At 46.8% G+C, this 24350-nt stretch overlaps 1 protein-coding gene across 1 annotated transcript in view; it reads left to right on the top strand.

Moving 5' to 3' along the window:
• The window catches only part of LOC138498645 (type 2 phosphatidylinositol 4,5-bisphosphate 4-phosphatase-like), a 474081-nt gene extending 452865 nt beyond the window's left edge, over positions 1–21216 (top strand). Inside the window, exon 6 of the mRNA XM_069622342.1 lies at positions 20724–21216. Coding sequence (XP_069478443.1) covers positions 20724–20867 — 144 coding nt within the window. The 3' untranslated portion in view covers positions 20868–21216. The remainder of the gene's footprint in view (positions 1–20723) is intronic.
• The last annotated feature ends 3134 nt before the right edge of the window (positions 21217–24350 follow it).

Here is a 24350-nt window from a genome sequence, read left to right as displayed (position 1 = left end):
GAACAAGCATCTAGCATCTTGTCTAATCACCAACCAACAATACCCTCTAACAACCACCCCATCCATCGCTCAGAGAAACAAACCACTCAACTCTAGATCGAAGGCCTCTTCAATGACAATAACTCACCACACCTTGAAGAGAATGAGTTCCCTCTTTAGCCTAGATGTTCACACAAGTCACTCTGGGGCTACAGACCCCCATACAAAACCGTTCACGTCAACAATGTGCAATCCTCTCTCTGCCATACAGAACATGCAACTAAAAAAGACCCCCCATTAGAACCTATAACGAAAAAGGTCACTACACCGGACGACCTGAAAATAGATTCTGCAACTCACCTTAAGGGAGCTCTCATTAATGCCGATCCCTCCAGGCACATGCCCTTGACTTTGCTGATCTCATCACTTCCAACAACCTAGACTTCTTAGCAATTTCGGAAACTTGGCTGCACCCAACTGCTGGCCATGTCCTCTCCTTGGCTATCCCTGAGGGATATACTATCTTCAGGAAACATAGATTGATATCTAAAGGAAGCAGAGTAGCTGTCATTGGCAAAAATGAACTTCCTTTCAGAGAAATTCCTAACAGAGCTATCCCGTCGGGAAAAATGATCTCACTCAAAATGTCCTTATCCGCTATAACCACCCTCACAATCCTATAACCACCCTCACAATCCAACTAATCTACAGACCTCCAGGCCCCCGGCTCTCCTTTGAGGAAGACATTGCACAACTCCTCTCAACCAACACCTGATCAAAAATCATCATCATGGGGGATTTCAACGTAGCTCTCAACGACCCATCAGACTCCCAGGCACTTAACCTTGCAAACACAATTGAAGCACAAGGCTTTTTCCATTGAATATCCAACCCCACGCATGATAAAGGCCACACACTAGACCGGCTAGCAGACCTCAATTGCCACACCAACATATTAGCCAACAATCCACGCCCATGGTCAGACCACAATATCATCCTATTCTCTATCACCGACATAGCCCAGCTGAATATCCCGCTTCAATCTACGTCGGCTGCCCTCTCAAGAAACTCACGTAACATCACGCCAGACAACATACTCCCATTCCTACTACCGCTAACAACCTACCCTCATACCAACACCAATCCCACTTCCATGGTTACGCCCTACAACCAAACTTTCCTAGATGCCATTAACAAAGTAGCTCCTCTGGGCAACCGTAAATACAAACCAATAGCCCACCTAAATTCCTGGTACACCCCTAGCATCAAAGCCTTGCACACCACAAAATAAATTGCTGACAGCGTCTGCAAAAAAACACCCTCTCATGGGAACAAACTGCGCTTCAACACCCTGGTCGTAGAGTACAAACAAGCCATTCTCCAATCCAAAGGCAACTCTTACGACGGGAGAATCGCAAAAGCAAACTCGGGCACGAGAAAGCTCTTTACCATACTATGTGAACTCGAATCACAAGCCCCCTCACCTGACCACTGAAACAAACATCTACCCTGGTGCAAGAATATCCAAGAAATCCTCCTCAAAATCACTACTAAAAAAACCAAACTTGCCCCAGCTGACCAGACCCCTGACCTGTGACCTACACCTTCTAGTTCCACACCCAGGTTCGAATTCACCCCCATAACCATCACTGAAACCACCAAAATCATCAATGGCCTGAAACCCTCCAGATGTCAAGGAGACATCTGCTCAGCCTCTCTCATTAAAGATTGTGCCGAAGAGCTTGCCCCCTTCATCGCAGCCCTGATCAACAACTCCTTCTCCCCTAGCAATGTACCAGAAAGTCTTAAAGAAGCATGGGTACTGCCACTTCTCAAAAAGCCTACACTGGACCCCAAGGCCCCCACCAACTACCGCCCCATCACAACAGTACCCTTCCTCCTGAAAATACTTGAGAGAGTGGCTTATGTGCAAATTCAAAAATACTTGGAAACTCACAACCTCCTTGGCCTCCGCCAATCATGCTTCCGCCTGGTCACGGAACAGAACCCACCCTCTTGGACCTCAAAATCCAGAGATTAAAGACAAGGACAATTTGGCCATCCTCCTCCTCGATCTTTCAGCAGCCTTTGACTTGGTAAATCACAATATTCTCTGCCAACACCTCGCCCTAGCTGCCCACTTTTCGGTCAGTGCCATAAAATGGATAGAATCCTTGTTATCCAACCACATTATGAGAGTATTTTCAGCCACTGTGCTAGCCCCCCAAGCCCCAGTTACTTGTGGAGTGCTCCAAGGCTCCTGTGTCTCACCAACACTGTACTACATTTTCACCAAGCCGCTCTTCGACCTCTTAGATAAACTGGGGGTCACGTACACTAACTACGCGGATGGTACCCAAATACTCCTACCCATCACTAACTACTATGACACTCCAACAAACTGAACGGAATATACCTAACCATGCAAGGCTGGCTGGCGCAACATGAGCTAAGCCTAAATGACGAGAAAACGGAACTATTCCTCATTGGCAGTTAATCTCGGCTAAATAACCTAGCCGACGCCTATAATTCCTTTACCATTGACGAAAACATTATCCATGTAGCAAAAGAGGTAAAAGCCTTCAGAAGTTTATCTTGACTCCATGCGTTCCCTAACAAGCAGGTAAACGCAATTGCGTCAGCGGCGGCCTACACCCCCAAACTGATCAATGCCTACAGACCATTCCTGACCACCGACAACTGCATCTCCCTTGCCATAGCCCTCATACTGTTTAGGATTGATAACTGTAATTCCCTCTTTGCAGGATCTAATTCCCGAAACATTAACAAACTACAAATCATCCAGAGCAATGCTGTAAGAGATAATATCTCATCAGCTAGACAAAATACCCACTGGCTCCTGGTCTGGAAACAAATCACATTAAAAACCTTATCTCTGGCACACAAATCCTTGTCAAACAGCGCCCCGATCTATCTAGTTAGACAAATCTCCAAAAGCCCAGTCAAATATATCTAGAAGAACCACAACCATACAGCTACTCTCACAACTATGTACTGGCAACCTACCCATACCTGTAACGTACTGTATCTACTATGTCCTGAATTTAACATATTTTACTATATAAATGCTTCCACATCTTGTAACCCAATGCAATTTGTAACTACCGTAACCACCACTCTTACGTAACCCAGCGTCCAGTTGCCTCTGGGTTAGGTGCGCTTTACAAATGTCAAAATAAATAAATAACACCCGATCGATCTGTGCTTTTATAATGTAGATTGTACTGTCTCGCCATTCTTGTTTATTTGCTGTCTACCTTCTGCCTCTAAAAACAAAATAAAGTCTGTTAAAATTAACATGAGCAAATCAGAGGTATGCAATCTAGGCCTGAATACAGCTAAGGTCCGCCTCCTGCAAAAGAAAGCAACATTGAAATGCATGCCCACGAGTATTGTTTATTTAAGGAGTCACTTAACTAACAATGTACATTCAATTAAATATATATTTGATTGTATTCTGAAGATGCGCCAGACATTCATTACACAAATACACTGGTATCACTCCCATTTTCTTTTATTTGGCTTTTCAGATCAAATATTGCAGGATTGATTGAATCGCCCTTAGTGGTTAACACATGTTTCGGCCTTTCTCAAAACTGGGCTTAATTGTGATTAATCCATACTTCTAGATAACCATTACATGTTCAGCATTAACAGGGTAATTCATGGAATTTTGCACAAAAGTGTTGCACGCGGCTGGCGCACAGCGTGCCCGTGCGAATGTCTGCGCCAGCCGCGTGCGATAAAATCGATTTCCGCACACAGCGTATTCATGGATTCTCGCATCCAAAACCATCCGCGGCACAGCGTGGCGCAGCGAGCCTGCAGCAGCGCCAGTTACGCCCCGAAGAACGCCCTCGCGCAAGGAAAAGCCATCAAAATCCCAAAACCAGCGCAAAGGGCTACACCAACCCTGGACCGGTTCACCGGACTGCCAAACAGCAAACGCCAAGCGGGGAACGTGTATTACGGGTATCGCAGTAACACGCGATTGGGCTGGGTATGTGTATTCCAGGGGTGCGCGTGTGTTTACACACGCGATCGGGCCTGGGGGAGTGGGTACGTGTATTACAGGGGTGCTTGGGAAGTTTTACACGCGATTGGGCTGGGTACATGTATTTCATGTGTGCGCGGGAAGTTTTACACGCGATTGGCCTGGGTGTGTGTATTTCAGGGGTGCACGAGAAGTTTCACACGCGATTGGGCTGGGTACGTGTATTTCAGGGGTGCGCGGGAAGTTTTACACGCGATTGGGCTTGGTACGTGTATTTCATGGGTGCGTGGATGTTTTCACACGCGATTGGCCTGGGTGCGTGTATTTCAGGGGTGCACAAGAAGTTTCACACGCGATTGGGCTGGGTACGTGTATTTCAGGGGTGCGCAGGAAGTTTTACACGCGATTGGGCTGGGTACGTGTATTTCATGGGTGCGCAGGTGTTTTCACACGCGATTGGCCTGGGTGCGTGTATTTCAGGGGTGTGCGAGAAGTTTACACGCGATTGGGCTGGGTACGTGTATTTCAGGGTGCGCGTGAAGTATTACACGCTCGCCTACAACACGTATTCATGGAATCGAACGTGGCCAATCCGGAAACACGTACGCCAGCAGGAAGCAGGCGTACGTCGACCCGCACAGCATAAAAGTGTGCGCAAACAACAAACAAGCTCAGACGCCAGGATGAATATACCGTTCCTAGCAGCAGTGGCCGTGGGATACCGCAGGAGGAGGAGGAGGATAGTCAGGGCCAGAGTTTTTACACCCAGAACAAGCCTTTTTGGGATGCCTGATGACCATGTGTATGGGAGGTACAGGTTTCCACCTCACATAATACTCGACCTGGTCAGTGAGTGGGAGGATGACCTCACATCAACCACCCTGTGCTCCCAAGCACTCAGCCCCCTGGAGAAGGTCCTTAATGTACTGCACTTCTTGGCCACTGGATCATTTCAGCGGACAAGTGCCATAGAGGGGGGGGGGGGTGTCACAGGCCACGCAGTCACGCTGCCTACCCCAGGTCTTGGCCATCATCACTGCACGCCCATCAGTCCGCAGGCACATATACCTGCCCAGAACACCTGCAGAAAGGCAGGCTGTCGCCCAGGATTTCTACGGGGTGGCACAATTCCCCAAAGTGCTAGGTACCATTGATTGCACCCATGTGGCTCTACATCCCCCCAGGGCAACTGAGCACATTTATAGAAACCGCAAGCACTGGCATTCCATCAAAGTCCTGGTATTATGTGATGCCAAGGGAATCATCACCTCAGTATACACCAACTATCCAGGCTCCACCCACGACAGTTTCATTTACAGAATGTCTACACTAAACCGGGACATAGATGCTGGGCGGCATGGCGATACATGGCTGCTCGGTGAGTATGAATGCCACTGTGCATGCATGCATGTCAGATACTGAGTAATGTCACAACCCCACTAACGATACCCAGTGCCTACCCTCTCAGCACCCACATGATGACGCCAATTCGGAACCCCACCACGCCACCCCAGGTAAGATACAACACAGCCCACATTGCAACCCGGGGCATCGTGGAGCGCACATTCGGAGTGCTCAAGTCATGCTTTCGCTCCCTTGACGTTATGGTGGGCAGCTGTTATACGCTCCCCCAGTAGTGTGCAGGATCATAGTGGCAGCATGTGTCCTGCACCAACGTTGCAACACGCCGTGGCCTGGCCGTGGACATGGTGGTGCCCCCACATCCCCAACCACATGCATGCCCGCTGCGCATGGGAGGGGAAAGGGCACGGGGTGAGGCAGCCCGTACGCAGCTGGTGGCTAATTACTTCACATAAAATCACACCCCTGTGGAGTGCACACAGCCCTGGCACATACCAGCTGACAATCAATGATGAATCAATCTGACAATGATGATGCCTCAATGGACAGTCAACTGTCACAACCATACCAGCCTGAGATTGTACATCTGGAAGTGTTCCATTGTGTGCTTCCCTACCTACACAAACACCACCAATGCTGTGTCATCAAAAGACACACTTCTATGCTGCTAAAATCATTACCCTCTTGCAAGATACAACATGACAACAGTGCCATGTCACCCAACCCCTCCCCAGCACCGCCACCCAACACACCATGGCATGACATCCCATGTGAGAGCAAACAAAGTCATCCCCCAAACATGACACAAGTGTCACAAAGGGTGGACAGTGATAATGTCGAATGCAATAATGTCGACAGTCAAAATGTCGAAAAAGAAATGTCGAAAAAAATAATGTCGAAAACCAATAATGTCAAATTTTTCCTACATTTTTTCGAATTTTTAGAAAAAAATAAATAAATATATATAATTAAAATGTGTTGAGTATGAGGGGTGAGAGGGTGGTGGGGGTGATGGGGTGGTGGCTGGGGGATGTTTGGTGAGGGGGGTTGGGGGGACCCCCCCAGTAAATGATATTCTTCTTGTTTATTTATTTATTGAATAAATAAATAAATATATATTTAAAATGCGTTGAGTATAAGGGTTGAGAGGTTGGGGGGGTGGCAGGGGGGTGGTGGGTGAGGGGGGTAGGGGGGGACCCCCCTAGTAAATGATACTCTTCTTGTTTATTTATTTATTGAATAAATAAATAAATAAATATATATATATATATATATATATATAATTAAAATGTGTAGAGTATGAGGGGTGAGAGGGTGGTATGTCAGGGGGGGTTGCAGGGGGGGTTGGGTGAGGGGGGTTGGGGGGAACTCTTCTTGTTTATGTATTTATTGATAGTGCTAAATGACATTTTTTTCTAAAAATTGACTCTTTTCATTATATGTATAGGTTTTCGACATTATTGTTTTTGACATTTTTTTTCGACATTATCACTATGAACCACAACGTACAGTGTCCCGAATGGAAACTGGCCACACACAATATGCCCACATAAATGTAGAAATAATAACACACATGACCAAATACTTACCACAATACAATCCACATAGCATAAACATGACAGTACTAAGGTAAAGGATACATAGTCTTACAACATGTGAATGCCAGCACATCCACCACCTCCAACTGTACAGTGTTGTTGCCACGCACATCTGGAAGTCCACTGCTCACAACATGAACTCCATCTCCAAAGTGGACGGCCTTGTGAACACATGAGGAATGAACCTGCAAATTAGGAGGGAGACATGGATGCACAAGCACACATCAATACACCATGCAGTGCACAATACAACAACAATATGCACTAGGAATGTACACTGTGTAAGTCACTGTCACTTGGGCAAACCCTTTGCAAGCCCATGGAAACGGGAAGCTGGAGGGGTGTGTGTCTCACGAACCCAAGCATCTAACCCAAACTCAGGACAAGCCTGCATGTTCCCAGCCGGAATACAGTGGATGCCCACAGGAGCCACACAAGGCAACACACTGCAACAAAAAATCAAAAATCAAAAATGCCCGTGTGTGGGCCAGGGGGGGTGAGGGAGGCCACCCAGGAGGTCCGAGGACAGGGTGCTCACCAACAGCCACCTGTGTGGATGTTGAGAAAAAAAAACACCTCCATGGGCTCATGGGCTCATGGCCTGCACGGCTACGACATCATGGGAGATTCATCGCTGGATTTGCTCTCCTCAACCTCTGCTGCTGCTGCCACAGGAGGTGGTGGTGCTATGGGAGGCAGCCCACGCAAAGCCCTAGTTTGGTCCTCCATGGCAGCAAGCATGCTGGTGTGGAAGGTCTCGTTCTGGAGGTATATGGTGCGGAGATCCCCATCCACCACCCGACGTGATGCCCGGACCTCCGCCCGAGTTGCCTGCATCTCTGCTGAGAGCGTACGGGTGACGCGCTCCAGCAGCTGTTCCGTCCTCGTGACAGTGGAAGCCTCAAGGTCCACAAGAGTCTGCCTGAGGTGCCGGACTTCTCCCCTCAGGGCTCCCCTCTGGCCCTGGGCCTCTAAAGAAATGGATTCCCTCAGATTGTCCAGGGCTGCCCGTCTGTCCCTGTTGGACGCCAACATGTCCTCCCTGAGTGATTGGCAAATGGAGTCTGTTGCCTGCTGTAGTTGCTCCATCTGCCTTTCTGGGGGGACAATGGAAGTGGCCACCCTCTCCATGGCTTGAGCCATCATCTCAGATGATGCTGCCTGTTGGTTTGCCATACCGTATATGGATTGCTCCCATGCGGTATTGCCTGGTGGCTGACGGCCACCGCGTTGGCGGGCACCACACCTGTCTGGGGCAAGGCGAACTGCGCCTTGCTGTGTCGCCACTGCCTGAGGCTGCAGGACTGCATTCGCCCTCTGATCTGCTGGCCCAGGAACAGGATCAGATGTTGCGGAGTGTGGCCCTGCATCCGTAACCACCAAAGGCGCACCTACCAACACCGACATCCCCATAGTGGGCTCTACCCCTGGTGCAGGTGGGTCGGACAGAACAGTATCCCTTCCATGAACACATACCTGCGAATCCACATAGGTCTCATCCGAATCAACACCTGAAAAGAGGTCTGGGGAGGTGCAGCCAGAGACACCCCTGGACACTATGGCCTGCAGCAAGAGAGGGTTCTCCCCTGCCACCAAACCACGTCCCCCACTGGTGCCCATTCGTGCTTGAGATCCCTCCTGGGTCTGCACCATCTCCTCGCCCTCAACAGCATCAAGTGCGTCATCCTCTGGAAAAACATGAAAGACAAAAAATGGAAACAGGCATTAGCACCATGGCACACAATTAGGCCAGACAAGCTACAGAACCAGTACTTGATTGACACATGTCCCACATGACTATAACCCTCCCATGCATGCACTGTCACTGAGTTGGAAGGGGAGGAAAATGTCAGACACTGATGACACCAAGATGGAGGACCAACACATTAGCTGCATGCTGGCTAGCAGTGCATCACACATTGGCCTGTGAGTGGCATGTCCAATCCACATACATGACACATGCCATCACACAGATGGCATATACCATAGGCATGTCATATATGTGACAATAGGGCAGAGAAATGTGTAGTAAAAGTGGGGGAGTTCAAACAATCAGCCTGAATGAACACAGCTAAATACGGAACAATGTTGTTGCAGGATGCCACTTCAAGGGCAACTGGCGTGATGTAGTGCAAAATGTCTACTGTGGGCAGAAGGGATACTGTAATACCCAAATCCAGGGCCGCAGAATGTATTGGATGAAGCACATGGGTGACCCGAACCACTCAGGCACACACACCCTCACCTGGCACTCAACCAGAACCCCTCCCACAAACAACATACACATGGATCACACACACATGCATGTGCAAACACTGACAATGCCACGTAATCCGGCAGTTCTCCCACACCTTGGATCTGCTCCTCTGTGACGTAGGTCCCAGCAACATGCTCATGTACAGTGAGTTCAATGTCCTCTTGTGGAGACCCACCTCCAGTCACCAGAGTTGCGGCATGACTTGAGGCCAGCTTTTCTTTGCCCTGCGCTTAAGGTCGTTCCAGCGCTTGTAGCACTCACCAGCTGTGCGCCTCACAAACCCAAGGGCACTTATGCTGTCCGCGATGGACTGCCAGTGTGGTTGGCCTGACGTCGAGCAGGTGTGATCTTACTCCCTGAAGTGATCAACATTTTGCCGTCATGTGCGGACACATACTGCACAAGTGCATCCAGTTCGGCATCATTGAAGCTTGGCTTCCTTGGCGTGCCGGACTGTGTAGCCATGTCTGGGGCATCAGCCTGTACTGGACAATCACTCTTCCTCGTCCTTTTTGAAGGTGGTGGGGATGCTGAGTGGCATACACCGCTCTGGCCACTAGGGACAGGAGCACTGGTGGACTGTGTAGTAGTAGTGTGCGATGGCACACTGACCATATGACTTTCGGCAGGCATTAGCTGAAGTGTGACGTTGGCAGGGGGAACCTCAGTCTGATGGACCGGGACCAACACTGTCCTGGCTGGGAGAGTCAGAGCTGGGGTGGACGGAGCTGCAGCTGCCCCTGCAGCCTCCCCACCCCGCCTACTCGGGGCAGCAGATGACATGGCTGCCCCTGATCCACGTGACCTGGTGACACTGACTTGCATCGCCAGCCGTGGCCTAGACTTGGGGACCTGGAAGTCAGCCTGGGAGTCACCCTGTGCCAGGTCAGGCGCCAAAATGGGCCGGTCCGACAAGGGCTGAGCAGAGATGGTGTCAGCCACGTTTCCCTCAACCATGGGGGGGGCATGGGTGTCCCTGACTGGTCCTCCACACATGGGGGGATAGGGGTAGCAAACCCCGGCCACGTCCCCTACCGCCCCCACCACGCCCACCTCTTGAGGCTCGGCCACCTTTGCCACCCTTACCGCTTGCTCGCCTCCCAGCCATGGCACTGATGTTGTTGTGCGTATGGGAGTTGCAGTAAACTATTTTCCTGGGCAATTGGGGGTCAAAGGGGTAGGGTACTAGATGGAATTCGTACCCTAGTGCTCTAGCAAGGCTGTATGGTACCCCTGGGGAAAGATGACGGGTCACGCAACGCACAGGCACCCCAAAAACAGAAAATGACGTGCATGCGACCCCTCGTAGACCACGTGCGTGGAAAAATGAACCCGCACTACGCTGTGGCACCCAGAAACACTATAATGAACGTACGCGTGCCACACGCAGCCCACAATGACCTCTGAAGGGGTACGTGACACACGGGGCAAGCACAGTTGGTAAATACGTGCGCGACTCACCGTCTGCCTGGGAAAAGAGCGTGAAAAATACGCGCGTGTGCGCGTTGGCAACACCCCCGCCAAAAGAAGAATTGTACGCTGTCTGAGGAGACAGGACAAAAGAAGAAGTGAACGCTGTTTGAAGAAACAGGTCCAAGAGAAAATCAGAAAAAAACTGACATAGGTAACAGGGAGTATGAACTAGAAACGCTGTGAAGTAAATCGCGTGTAAACCGACAAGAAGTACAGTATTCACCCACTCGCTCTCCACGAAAATCACGTACAAGGAAATTACGTCCTACACGTACCTTTTAAACTGGACCATACGTCCGACGTCACTTCCCGTATACGCATTGAGGCCCTATCCTCCAATTACACGAGATGACACTGGCACGTGCAGTTTTCGGACGTGTAACATGCACCCGGGTTCAGGGACAATCGCGCGTGTAAAACTTTGCGTGCACCCCTGGAATACACGTACCCAGGCCAATCGCGTGTGAAAACACCCACGCACCCCTGAAATACACGTACCATGGCCAATCGCGTGTAAGAATTCTCGCGCACCCCTGAAATACACGTACCCGCTCCCCCAGGCCCGATCGCGTGTGAAAACACCCGCGCACCCCTGAAATACACGTACACAGGCCAATCGCGTGTAAAACTTCTCGCGCACCCCTGAAATACACGTACCCGCTCCCCCAGGCCCGATCGCGTGTGAAAACACCCACGCACCCCTGAAATACACGTACCCAGGTCAATTGCGTGTAAAAATTCTTGCGCACCCCTGAAATACACGTACACGCTCCCCCAGGCCCGATCGCGTGTGAAAACACCCGCGCACCCCTGAAATACACGTACCCAGGCCAATCGCGTGTAAGAATTCTCGCGCACCCCTGAAATACACGTACCCGCTCCCCCATGCCCGATCGAATGTGAAAACACCCGCGCACCCCTGAAATACATGTACACAGGCCAATCGCGTGTAAAACCTCTCGCGCACCCCTGAAATACACGTACCCGCTTCCCCAGGCCCGATCGCGTGTGAAAACACCTGCGCACCCCTGAAATACACGTACAAAGGCCAATCGCGTGTAAAACTTCTTGCGCACCCCTGAAATACACGTACCCGTTCCCCCAAGCCCGAATGCATGTGAAAACACCCGCGCACCCCTGAAATACACGTACCCAGGCCAATTGCGTGTAAAACTGCCCGCGCACGCCAGGAATACATGCACACGCTATTTTTGACACAGCGGGTGTCCGTGTTTGTCGCGTACCCCTTTGCACGTCATTTGTCCTAGAGGGCCACAGTATGGGACATTCATCATAGCTGTATATACGTGCTTTTTGTTAGCGCACATTTTTGCGCACATTTTTTTCCTGCGCAGGGATGCTACCGCCTGCTTTCGTGTGGCGGACGTGTATGGCCCTGTGCGCGTCTTTGCCCGTGCGCTGGTTTGCCCTATTCGATTCCATGATTACGTGTTGTAGGCGAGCGTGTGGGCGTTCCGCGCACTTGCCTCCTGTACTTCCCCCGTGACGCCCACATTTTCACGAGTTGTTCCCCATTCTGCGTGTAACGCCCTGTGTTCCGCCTACTTTTGTTATGTGCGCCGCGCTATGTGCGATTTTGCTGTGGCCTTAGCGCACGCCGTTAGATGACCTGTGCGCCGGCGTGCACGCATACTTTTTCAGCGCACATCCCACATTTTACTCGCACACGGACTTCCATGAATAGATGTGCACTGGTTTCCCTGCGATATTCGCACTTGCACTGCAATTTTTCAAGTAACATTGCGAATCGCACGTTTTCGCACGCGTGCGCCGATTTTTCCAGCGCACATTAATTCCATGAATCGGCCTGTAAATGTTAAATGATAAGTAATAGAAAAGGCAGAAAGTTAGGGATGATGGTAGACAGGATTGGCAGGAGGGAGAATAGAGAATACAGTAAAAGTAATTACTCATTTGTTCAACTTGCTACTTCTTTAGATCATCACAGATTACAATTTTGTCTCATACTTGGCTAGATTGAGTATCAGATTAATTTTCATCAGAAAGGGCCCTCAGGTGTGTGTGATTCTGATCAATTGCCTGACCATGCCTGACCTTGTATTGGGACATTTTAGGAAAACGGCTCAGTGTTAGTCCATTGTCTGTGGTGTGCAAAAGCACCCGTGTCTGACAAGGGGAGGGGGAGTAGTGTTTCAGAATATCCTACGTGGTAGGAGGGGGGAAAGGTGTTAAAAGAAGGGGTATACCACGTCTCACCCGTTGGTGTCCCACTTCCACTCCCCAAGGACCCCCAATCCACGTGATCCTCCCTCACTGGTTCACCCCCAGGAACTGGTTCCAATAGCGATGGCCGTGTCCTGGCCACCTGGATGACAGATCCCTGGGGACTAGCTAGGGGGACGCCTTCAGGTTTCTCACATATCCTTCCCCTATGCGAGGAGGCTATACCTGTGCCTTGGCTGGGGTTCATGTTGTTAAGACTGGTCAAAGAACAGGGTTGAGAGATGTCCAGGAACACTTGCATATTCCACTGATCAGTTTTAACAGTTGGAGGTGAAGTGGTCTTATCTAACTCTACAATAACCTTATGAATTGGGTTTCAAAGGCTGTCTTGGGTTTTATTGGCTCTGTGTTTTCCCAATCCCATATTGGAGAGTTTTGGGAGTCATCATTTTCCTGCCAGGATCTCTGGGGCAGAAAATCCCTGAAAGGGGGTGGAGATTCCTGTCAGAGAGTAGAGGCGATGGGGAAGTCTCGCCCCAGAATAACTTCTTCAGAGAGCCCTGGAATTATGGCTGATGGTATTTCACAGGACTTACCCCGTATTCTATGTGTACTGGTATTTTCTGATACACTTCGTTGTCTCCAAGTTGCTCAAACCACTGTCACGTGGTTTAAGTCTTGTGTTGTAACTAAATCGGCATGTATAGCGGTCTGCTTGATAACTGAGTTGATTAAGGCTTTTACCTGTTTCTCATTCACCCAATGCTTTTCGTATGTGAACTTGGTAGGGGTTTGACATTAGCAGATTCTTAAGATCTCTAGCTCTTCCTCGGTTTGTTCCCACTCTTCACCCTTCAAACAGCCTATTTCCATTGGTTCGTCTTTTACATACTTGGGACAATATCTAGATGTCTCTACAGGAAAAACAGACCAAAGGAGGTGGTTTGCTTCACTTTACTTCCTCCCTTCTGTTTTCATCTTTAGTTTTTGGATCAGTTTTCCTGATCTCTAGTCTTACTCGCGGCATCCCTTCCTTGACTCTATATGACCCCCCCTTGTTTATCTATTACCTGGGGTTGAGGCCAAAGGGCGGGTTTATGATCTCTTTGAGCTTCCCTTCCCTGGGCTGGGTGGAAGTGTTTAGCCGCATCTAAGTGATTTTGCGCAGTCTCAATGGCCATAGCAAGGGTAGGTTGATTCAATTGAAGGACAGATTTTTACAAAAAAGGAGGTACGGAATTTATAAATTGTTCTAAGGTAATCATCTCTATCAGTTCTTCTAGAGTTGTATTATTAGTCCATAGGCTCACTGAATTTTTCACCCGTTCGCCCATCTCTAAAGGAGTTTCTCCCAGGTTCAACCTGACGGCTTGTAATTTCTGCAGATAAAAATTACAGGTTTGCCCCACTCCTTTCAACAAGCCTTCCTTGATGGGTAGGAAGGAGGCTCCCTGTGCAAGATTGAGTAGTTGATAGGAAGTTTGGAGTTCCCCTTTTAACAAAGGTCCCAGATAGCATCTCTTAAGGTTCTCCACCTACCCTATTTGTCCGGCCAGGCGTTCGAAGTTTAGGAAAACATTTCCCAGATCTTTGCCTTCGAGGTATGGTTGGAGGACGCCCTGTGTTAGTAAAGGCCTTGCTTGTAATTCAGTTAGTCTAGTTAAATTTTCCTGGAGTATGTTTTCGGCCTGTATCTGATGGGCCGCTAATTGGGCGAATGTATTGACTAAATCAGACATTTCTTCCGGGGGTGTAAAGGTTACCCCTGAGTTGTCTGAATCAGAAAAGAAACAACTCTCAACCCCTTCGGATAAGGTTTCAAAATCCTCTGAGTCGGTAGAAGGAGTGGACTGGGATAGATCAATTTTTATCCCCGATGGTCCTGCCACCGATGGCGACTGAATACCATGGGGGAAAAAACTCAGAGGGAGGATTTTTTTGGAGCACTGAGTCTGATGAAAAAAAAGACCAGCTGAAATTTTAGAATTATTCGGTCCCACGGTTGTATGTTATAATGAGAGAGTGGAAGGGTATCTAGTAAGACTTGAATCTTAAAGAACAGATCCTGTTGACTAGATGAGATAAGTAACTGAGAGGACAGCACCTCTTTCAATATGGATACACAGTCAGAATATAGGAGATCAACTATTTTATTTTCCTTTTCCAGTGGTACCACAATTATTAACATGGGTTTCAATTTTTATCAGTTCATTCAAATCCCAATCCTGACACCATATGTATTGAACTCATGGTGGCAACAGTAAAGACAGACACAAGTGATCATAGTTCAAGGGTGTTTATTGAACAATAAATGCACGGTGGAAAAATGCCTAACCTAAGCCTAAAGCTAAAATGGGAGCAAGCTTCGGCCATCAAATGAAAAATATGGCAGTCCTAGTGGCCTTGTGTCAGATAAAAAAAACTGTTGCCAATACTTATGCTGATTACAGAAAGAGTGTGGGATAGAGTTTTCAATAAAGAAAGAAGTGTTCACAAATAATAAGTCAGGATGTGATTGCCAGGGGTCTTCCTTCCCCACGTTTTGAGCACGGGACTAGGTGGATCTCTCAGCTAATTAATAAAGGCTGGCTCAGTTTGAACGAATAATTGTGTTTTTGCTTGCAAATGTGTGCATGGTACACTTTTCTAATTAAGGTGGGTGTACAAAAAATATGACATAACATAATGCTGTTTGTTCTATTGAAACACAAACAATAAGAATCCAATGAACCCTCCAGTGTTATTATTTGATCTCTCGAGCACAGCACAGCATGAGCCGACAGTTCCGTATCAGCTATCAGGTTCTTTGATAGATAACCCTCTTTCAACAAAAGTCTCTTGCCTTCGAAGGTCTGATGTTTTCAACAACACAAAGTTCTGTTCCACATATACTTTGGGTGATGGGTTTACCCCCGGATCTTCCTCTTCCGGGCACAGACCCCTCATAAATCGTATTCAACCCAATCAAATAAACAGTTCCTTTTCTCGATGAACTTTGAGTGATGGGTTCAGATCCCTAGAAAGTTCCTTAATGATACCAGGACCTTGGATAGCTATGTTCTCTTGCTTTCGAGGGCCTGTCAGGTTCAAAGTACCGAAACACAAGTTCAATCCAAAAGTTCTTCTCCTTATTTGGGTGATAGTTCTTCAGCCCGGGATTCCCCCTCTTCCAAGCTCAGACCCCACTCGGACATCAGCCTCCCTCTGCCAGGTCCACTATGGCTTTTCTTTGGTTCACAAATCTTAATGTCCTTTTAAACAATTCTTCAAGTTTTTCCCCTTTCTGTTGACATCCCTCCGCCAGGTTCACGCTTCTCAACTTTTGCTTAACAATTCACTGTGGACATCACTCAATCGGGTTCACTTCTGTCAACACACTGTTCATTAGGACTTCAGGCTTCACTCCTTTTTGCTAGCATTCCTCTTCCGGGTTCACTCTTGCCAACTTCACCAATCATGCCTTTCGCAATCACCTGTCGGTCAAAGTCTTTCGAATGTACAGAGGATTTTGCAAGACCCCTCTATGACCACTTGAACCATTCCTTTACTGCCTTCCCAAGGCCTTCTGGTATTTGCAGTTTCAACAAACACGGGATTGGCCATAGTCTCTCGAGTAAGCGCCCACGTGATGCCGAATCCCTCTATAGCTGGTCTCCCCTTTATTCGTAACAGTTCTTTGAATTTCCTTAAGTTGCTACAAGAAAAACTTCCATGCCCTCCAGACTCTTCAAAATGATGCAGTTTGCACTATCACGAAGAAAGCTAGAAGAGATCATATTTCTGATAGCCGGCGAGATCTCCATTGGCTCCCTGTGGCCTCCCGGCTGGAATTTAAGGCTGCCTCTGTAGCCCATAGAGCTTTATATGGTACTACCCCAGTCTATATGAAAGAACTGGTGTCCTTTTATGAGCCACCAGGAAGCTGCGCTCCTCTGACTTGGTGCGGGTCAACATCCCTAAATTCGTCCTCTCCAATTGTTTAGGCAGATCCTTCCCCTTCAAGGCCGCGAAAATCTGGAATGCCTTGCCTTTGGAGCACAGTCTGGTAAAGGAATTCAATCCCTTTTGCTGAAGATTGAAAACTGTCCTTTTCAAATAACGGCCTCCTCAGCCATGCCACTCTGAAATAGAACCTGCTGTGCTTCTGACTCTCTTGCCCACCTTGGTCACCTGTCCAGTCTTTTTTGTTCTGTTTCCTGTGTTTGTGTGCCCTGATGCCTGCAGGCGTTGGCGCCATACAAATAAATAAATAAATAAAAGTACTCCTAGGGATCGAGGAAAAGGGGAATGCAATGTTGTGGATGCTTACTGTTTCCTTGTGATTGTTTAGGGAGGGATTAATCAGAGAATCAGACCAGCAGAGGTTGGTTCGGTGGAGGCGGATATAGATGTGTTGAGGATTCTAAAGAAAAGCTTGTAGACATTCCTATTTCATCTGCTGTACTGGTTCCTATGCCTGGAGCTTTAATAAAAAGATCTGTACAAATAAAGCATGCATTGATCAGTACTAGAGATTGATGTACTTGACCGGTAAAGAACTATTTCGCTGTAACAAGCTGCAACCTAGCCCTGAGCCTCTTCACAACTACCCATATTAGTATTCTTCTAGCAACTTCCCAATGGAATATGTAGTTTTGGGCCTAGGTAGCCTATCCTAATGGAGTTCTAATCTGGTACTCTACGGTGAACAATATAAACAGACCACCTGCTTTATAACCAAAGTCCACATTGCATCAAATGCTTATTACTTACAACATTGTCCACTGTCTGAAAGTTAGAGCCCAAACTATTTACAGTTCTAATCCATGGAAATGGACAGCCTATGCATGCTCAGTCAGCCAGTCTTTCCAAAGAGACATTGGGTCCTCCTGTGTCAGAGGCTTCATTTATGCAAATACGTAGCCCTGCCAAGTCTGGAAACTGCAAGAAATATCTCTTGTGTCTACTGCATGTGTCCCCATTTCAGTAAAGGTATGGAAGATCAGATTCCTGACAAATCACAGCAGCTGTAACAAATGACCCTCTCCCCCACCCAGGATCTCAAATCAATTACAGCAGCAGTTCTCTTGAACTGGGAGAAGGACCATACAGGTCATGTTTCCAATCTAGTCCATGCTCTCAGCCATAAATGCGTTAATGGGATTTATAAAGCGTAAACCTAGCTTGGAAACATTGGATCGCTGTGCATAGGGGATGCACCCAGAGGGATACAATTACAGTGCATGGATAGCAGAGGAGCAGAGATAGGGTTAGGGGGAGCCATAGATTACAACCCTAGTCTGAAGGAAAGTTGGGCGCGGGTGTGACGACTTGGAGGAGCACCTTTGAAGAAATTATCCATATCCAGCAGGGATACCCGCATCTATCTTTCTGGGTTCAGACTCTGTGCTACACATTTTTATTCAAAAGCAGGAACAAAGGATCAAATTCTAGGGGGACCTAACTACTCAGCATCATAACGTCTCTGAAGAGTCTTTAACGAAAATCAAAGTCTACCTTCTCGCAGATCAGTTTAACCAACAGCTTATCCAACTCCCTAAATATAGATCCACAGGCATGCCCAGGCCTACAACAGGTGAGACAGTACCACTGAGCACCACTCAACCTATCATAGCCAGAGGTCGTCTCTTGGAAGTCCACAGCTCTTTACAACCCAAAAATAACACTGCTGATATTAGCCCATGGTGCTGAAAAAGTTGTGTATTCAAATCCAGAGGAAGGTTAAGGAAGTGCCCTGTCAAGATATAGGCAACGCTGGGAGGATGGATGGGCCCTGCATAGCCAATCTACATAGAGTGAAAACACACAGCTTAGCCTAGTTTATCCTGAGGCAAGTGCGAACACCATAGTTCTTCATCAGTGTCAACATATTCTGGGCAATCTGAGTCTGGTCCGTCATGAACAATAAACAATATTCCTCCTAAAATGTATTCCACCTCAGAGACACACTCCCTTCCAGCAAAATCCTCTCTTAATGCACACTCCAGGGTTTCCACCATAAATGTGAAGTGAGAAGTGTAACAGGGAGAGTGGACAGCCCTGTCTTGTGCCCATTAACACTCCCACCGGCTTGCCTGTTTGAATTCTAGCCGAAAGATCGGAGTGCATCCATACCCCACTTGGCTGCAAATACCACATATCCTGACACCAAAACAGTTCAATACCATCTATAACCGTCATGCCAAAAAGGATCAGAAAATGTGGCCTTATCTAAGAGTGCCTCACCCATCTCCCAACGATGCAAAATTGTCCAAGCATCCTTGCAGAGGTATTGCTTCCCACCCAATCCAAGCATCAAACTGTACTTCAAACAGAATGCACTGCCGCAGATAGATAACAGCTCCTAGCACAGAGGCATGTGAAAAACACGTCCAATGGAGAACCGCAAACAAGTGCTCAGAACATCATCAGGAGATAAACAGTAATTGATGTATGTACAAAGACAGGTCCCATCCTCTCCTAATGATTGCAGAACAGTCAACATGAAAAACACTACAATTTCCTGTGTACATAATGATGCCTCAATATAAATCCCCTCGCTCTCCCAGATGTGGCTAGCAGAGTTGTAGCAGAGCCAGGCCTTTGTCGCATTCATGGGTAAGAGGATCAAGATGATCCCGGTTCCAGATGCACCACAGGGAGATCTGCATCAACATCACACGCCAAAAGATCTTAAGTTAACACACTATTTATTGACCTAGTTGGGGATCTCTTCAATGGACAATCTGCATTTTGATACCTTGAAAATCCAGAGTTTGGGCCAGTCCAATAGTGCATCTTGGTAGTGTAACGAGTCATATCTCTTGGATGGTATTAATGTATATATTCATTTTTAATTATGTTTTGGTTTCAGCATTTTAAATCTTTCACGAGTGGATTTTTACAAAAACGATATATATGATACAATATAAATTCCACAGCAAATGTATTCATACATTAAAAAAGTCATTTATTGAATTAATCATTTCACAATTAAATCTAATATCTTTTAAAATATTGAAATCTTATGAATACAGTATGGCATTTATATTCAGGCCACAACAGATTCAGTGTTTTCAACCAGTCGTTGATCATAAAGGGGCATTCCCACTAGTAATCACTCTCATCTTTGCTGATCAGAGAAGAATGGGTTTTGTTCGGTTCTACTGCAGAATAGGCTTCATCTCCTAGAACGTGCCTCATGCTTTCGGAACTGCTTGAGTGAAGACAGGAAGTATTGAAAGTATACTATTCCTGTGGGTGATGTTGCCATGCAGCTTAGTACAGTCCAGGATCTCCTCCTTACCTAGAAATTTCCAAATCGTGTCTATGATTGCTCCCAGAGAAGCCCCAGGTAGAGAGGCAGCTTCGCCAGGATTCTTTCCCCCCTGTAGGGGAACACTAATGGGCCATTCTCTTTCAGGATTCTTTTTCCCAGGAAGTTGGCTGGACACTGCAGTGCCTAAAGTGGCCCTCTGCATCTTTTACTCAACACTCCAGGGCCTTGGAAGAGCCCAGTAGCATCATCAGCTGATGTGACTTCACAGACTTTTTACAAGCTTCTGTACTGTGATTAATTACAAAAACACTCTCTGTAAATGTATTTTGGAAAATGGTGTGTAACATTCTGTTCATGAAGTTATCGTATCCGTTATCTATATTTATGTGGCATGATATATGATCTGGTGGCAAATTAGCCGTGATTGAATCTGGCTAATTTTTTATATTATGGACGAATTTTCAAATATATAGGAAGACAAAAAGTGACCAAGAGGTGTGTTGTCAATGGTAATATTTATATATGTATGTATATATATATATATCTAAGTTCTTATCTTCTTGTCCTTTGTTGCAGGTTGGGATGCAGGGTTTTGCAAGGACGCATCAGGGAGCATATTTCTTGTGGGCATTTGCCTATAGTTTGGGCTGGCTCTTCCTCCGTGAAGCACAGTCCTGGGGAGGCATGCCGGTCAGTTATCCAGAGCACAGCTTTGCATAGACCGGTCCAGCCATTCTTGACTCTGCCAAGAGGATGTCTTTACATATATAACTTGAACAAATCCATGATGGAACATTGAGGAACAAAGGAAGGAGAACAGGGTGGAAGGAATAAAGTGTAACGCTCTTAGACAAATGAATACTAAATGCACCAGATCAAATGCAGTTTGTTTTGCAGTTAGTTTTGCATCTACGTTCGCCAATGTACGCATGCCTAAACTATGTATACAAAGGGAGAAAGCTATCAAGATAGTCTGCACATGTGGTAGATGTGTTCATGTATTATATTAAATGTTGTTTTAATATTTTGTAAAACATAATTTTGGCAAAATAAAACACGTTCAATAATATTTTTTACAAGTGTCACAACTGTTTGATACGTTTATGCCAGGTTTTATATTTTATGTTTAAATTGTTAGCATTTGATATGTGAACCATTGCTTGATTCCCCAACTGGAAAACATGTGACAGAAGGCCATCAATAACTATGCACTCACTGTCTTATGCTTTTTTGTTATGCCACCACTGAAAGGAGGATAGCTCTGTGGCAACGCGCGGGTGTTGGTAGCAAGACCACACTGAACACAGGTTCGAATCCCAGATCCGCGCTTGAAACCAATCTCAGGATTAAGCGCGTGCGTTATAGACAGCCTGCACTTGCACAATCTGTATGTAGAAGACCTAGTATGATCGATCAACCCTCCCCCCAACCCTCTTTGCCTTGTTGCTCCTTGGGTGTATAGGTGCATAATAAATGGCCAATAACATTAATAAATGACCAATAGAAATATGTGATGCGCTGTAAGGTAAAGGAGAAAGTGTGATTCGTCAGCTTTTACAAAATTACTGCTTTTGTGTATTTCAAATGAATGAACATTTGTTTAAAGGTCTGGCTTTCTGAGGAATATGAATTTTGTTGTACCTTGTTTCTTTATTATTTACCTAAGGCCATTTAATATTGGAAATGGAACTTCACCACGGTTGAACCATTGCTTGATTCCCCAACTGGAAAACATGTGACAGAAGGCCATCAATAACTATGTAATTTTCCTATGCTTTTTTGTTATGTCAGCAACTACACCAGAGAGATTCCAAGCTGTGTGTTTATGCAACATAATCACTACCATCCATGTAGTGGATATGTGTGTGCTTCCGCTTTGCAATGTCTACAGATGCACAAGCAGCTGAGCTGTAAATCTGATACATTTTAGATAAAAAAGTATCATGTGTTTCATGTGCACATGCAGAAACTCTGCATCAGTTTCTCTTGGGAAGTGACAAGGCCAGAGATCGTCCTCCTGGCCCCCTACAGGATGCCACCCAACTCTGCGCTCTGCGAGGTGAAAAGTACCGAGGAGGAACACACGCGAAAGGGCAGATCCACACACAGGGGTCAGTTTCCAAGTGAGAATACACTGGACTTTGCAGCACCTCACCATGTTTTCAGTATTCGTAATCCCTCAAGCAGTGTTGCTAGCTCTGGAAAAGATCCGGGCTATGCTAATGTCAGGACTGATGGGACCCGGGGCTAGCTAGCTTTTCGGTTGTAGCACCCGAGCTTCTATCCGGGGCTACACCCAAAAGACCAGGGGCTATAGCCCCCTCAGCCCCCCCCCCATTCCCCTCCAGCAACGCAGAATGCAATAAAGCCAGTCAGTTCCCCCGCCCTCCCAGACCATACATCACAGAGACACAAGCTGCCTGGACATAATAACCGACTGTAAAGCCTCCCTGCTGGGTCTTTCGAGTTCTCATCTTGTGCAAGGAAAGCACAAGATACTTTCTCAGAGCCGTACTGCGATAGCAAATGACTGCGTTCTTAGCACCTCCAGATGGAAAAGAGATATGGTGTCATGCTGACCAAGTCCTCACGCCCGCTAGAAACTTTCCTTCAGACTAGGGTTGTAAACTATGGCTCCCCCTAACCCTATCTCTGCTCCTCTGCTATTCATGCACCCTAATTGTAGCCCTCTGGGTGCATCCCCTATGCACAACGATCCAATGTTTCCAAGCTAGGTTTACGCTTTATAAATGCCATTAACGCATTTATAGCTGAGAGCATGGACTACATTGGAAACATGCCCTGTATGGTCCTTCTCCCAGTTCAAGAGAACTGCTGCTGTAAATAATTTGAGATTCTGGGTGGGGAAGAGGGTCATTTGTTATAGCTACTGTGATTCGTCAGGAATCTGATCTTCCATATCTTTACTGAAATGGGGCCACATCCAGTAGACACGAGAGATATTTCTTGCAGTTTCCATACTTGCCAGGGCTACGTATTTGCATAAATGAAGCCTCTGACACAGGAGAACCCAATGTCTCTTTGGAAACACTGGCTGACTGAGCATGCATGGGCTGTCCATTTCCATGGATTAGAACTGTAAGTAGTTTGGGCTCTAACTTTCAGACAGCGGACAATATTGTAAGTAATAAGCATTTGATGCAATGTGGACTTTGGTTATAAAGCAAGTGGTCTGTTTATCTTGTTCACCATAGAGTACCAGATTAGAACTCCATTAAGATAAGCTACCTAGGCCCACAACTACATATTCCATTGGGAAGTTGCTAGAAGAATACTAATATGGGTAGTTGTGAAGAGGCTCGTGGCTAGGGTGCAGCTTGTTACAGCTAAATAGTTCTTTACTGGTTAAGTACGTCAATCTCTAGTACTGATCAATGCATGCTTTTATTTGTACAGATCTTTTTATTAAAGCTCCAGGCATAGGAATCAGTACAGCAGATGAAATAGGAATGTCTACAATATTTTCTTTAGAATCCCCAACACATCCATATCCGCCTCCACCGTCTTAGCACCTCCAGATGGAAAAGAGATATGGTGTCATGCTGACCAGCAAGAAAGGAGAGTCAGGGAAATGCTGCAGGGCAGAGCAAAGGCAAGTGACAAAAAACGGGCAGCAATGCAAGATGGCATCTAAAGTTACATTACAATAATATATGTTGCGCAAATACCTTGCATCCTCTATACAGGTTTCTCTTTAACATCTCGTTTGACACTTATGCAGGGGTCTGCAACATTTACTTCTTTAGATGTTTTGAGCTGCAACTCCTATTAGCCCCAGCCTGCAAAGCCAATGTGATGATGGATCATGGGAGTTGTAGCCCAGAAACATCTGGCAAGCCACAGGTTGCAGACCCGTGCAGTTCATTAATACATTCATATAATACTGCTATCGATAGGCACCTGTTAGTATATTAATGTAATCAAAGAAGCTAAGAAGCATGCTATGTTTTTTTAACAGTCTCCGAAAACTAAATTCACTTTAGCAGCAGTGAAACTGCATTTGAAGTGGGTGTGTGTAAAACCCGGAATGCGCCGGAACGGGCCGGAATGGTGGGGGTGTAGTCCCAATGGTACCTTACATAGGCATAGCCTTTTGTTTGGCAGTGTGCTCACAGTGTGTCTGGTGGAGTGTTGGAGCGAGGTTCTGTTTTCTTTGCTCCGTGATGAATTGGAACTTTATTG

Source organism: Ambystoma mexicanum, chromosome 5q (assembly GCF_040938575.1).
Source record: "Ambystoma mexicanum isolate Mex_15411 chromosome 5q, UKY_AmexF1_1, whole genome shotgun sequence".
In the NCBI taxonomy this organism is placed as follows: Eukaryota; Metazoa; Chordata; class Amphibia; order Caudata; family Ambystomatidae; genus Ambystoma; species Ambystoma mexicanum.
Note: the sequence above shows the minus strand (reverse complement) of the source record. Positions and strands in the feature narration are given on the sequence as shown.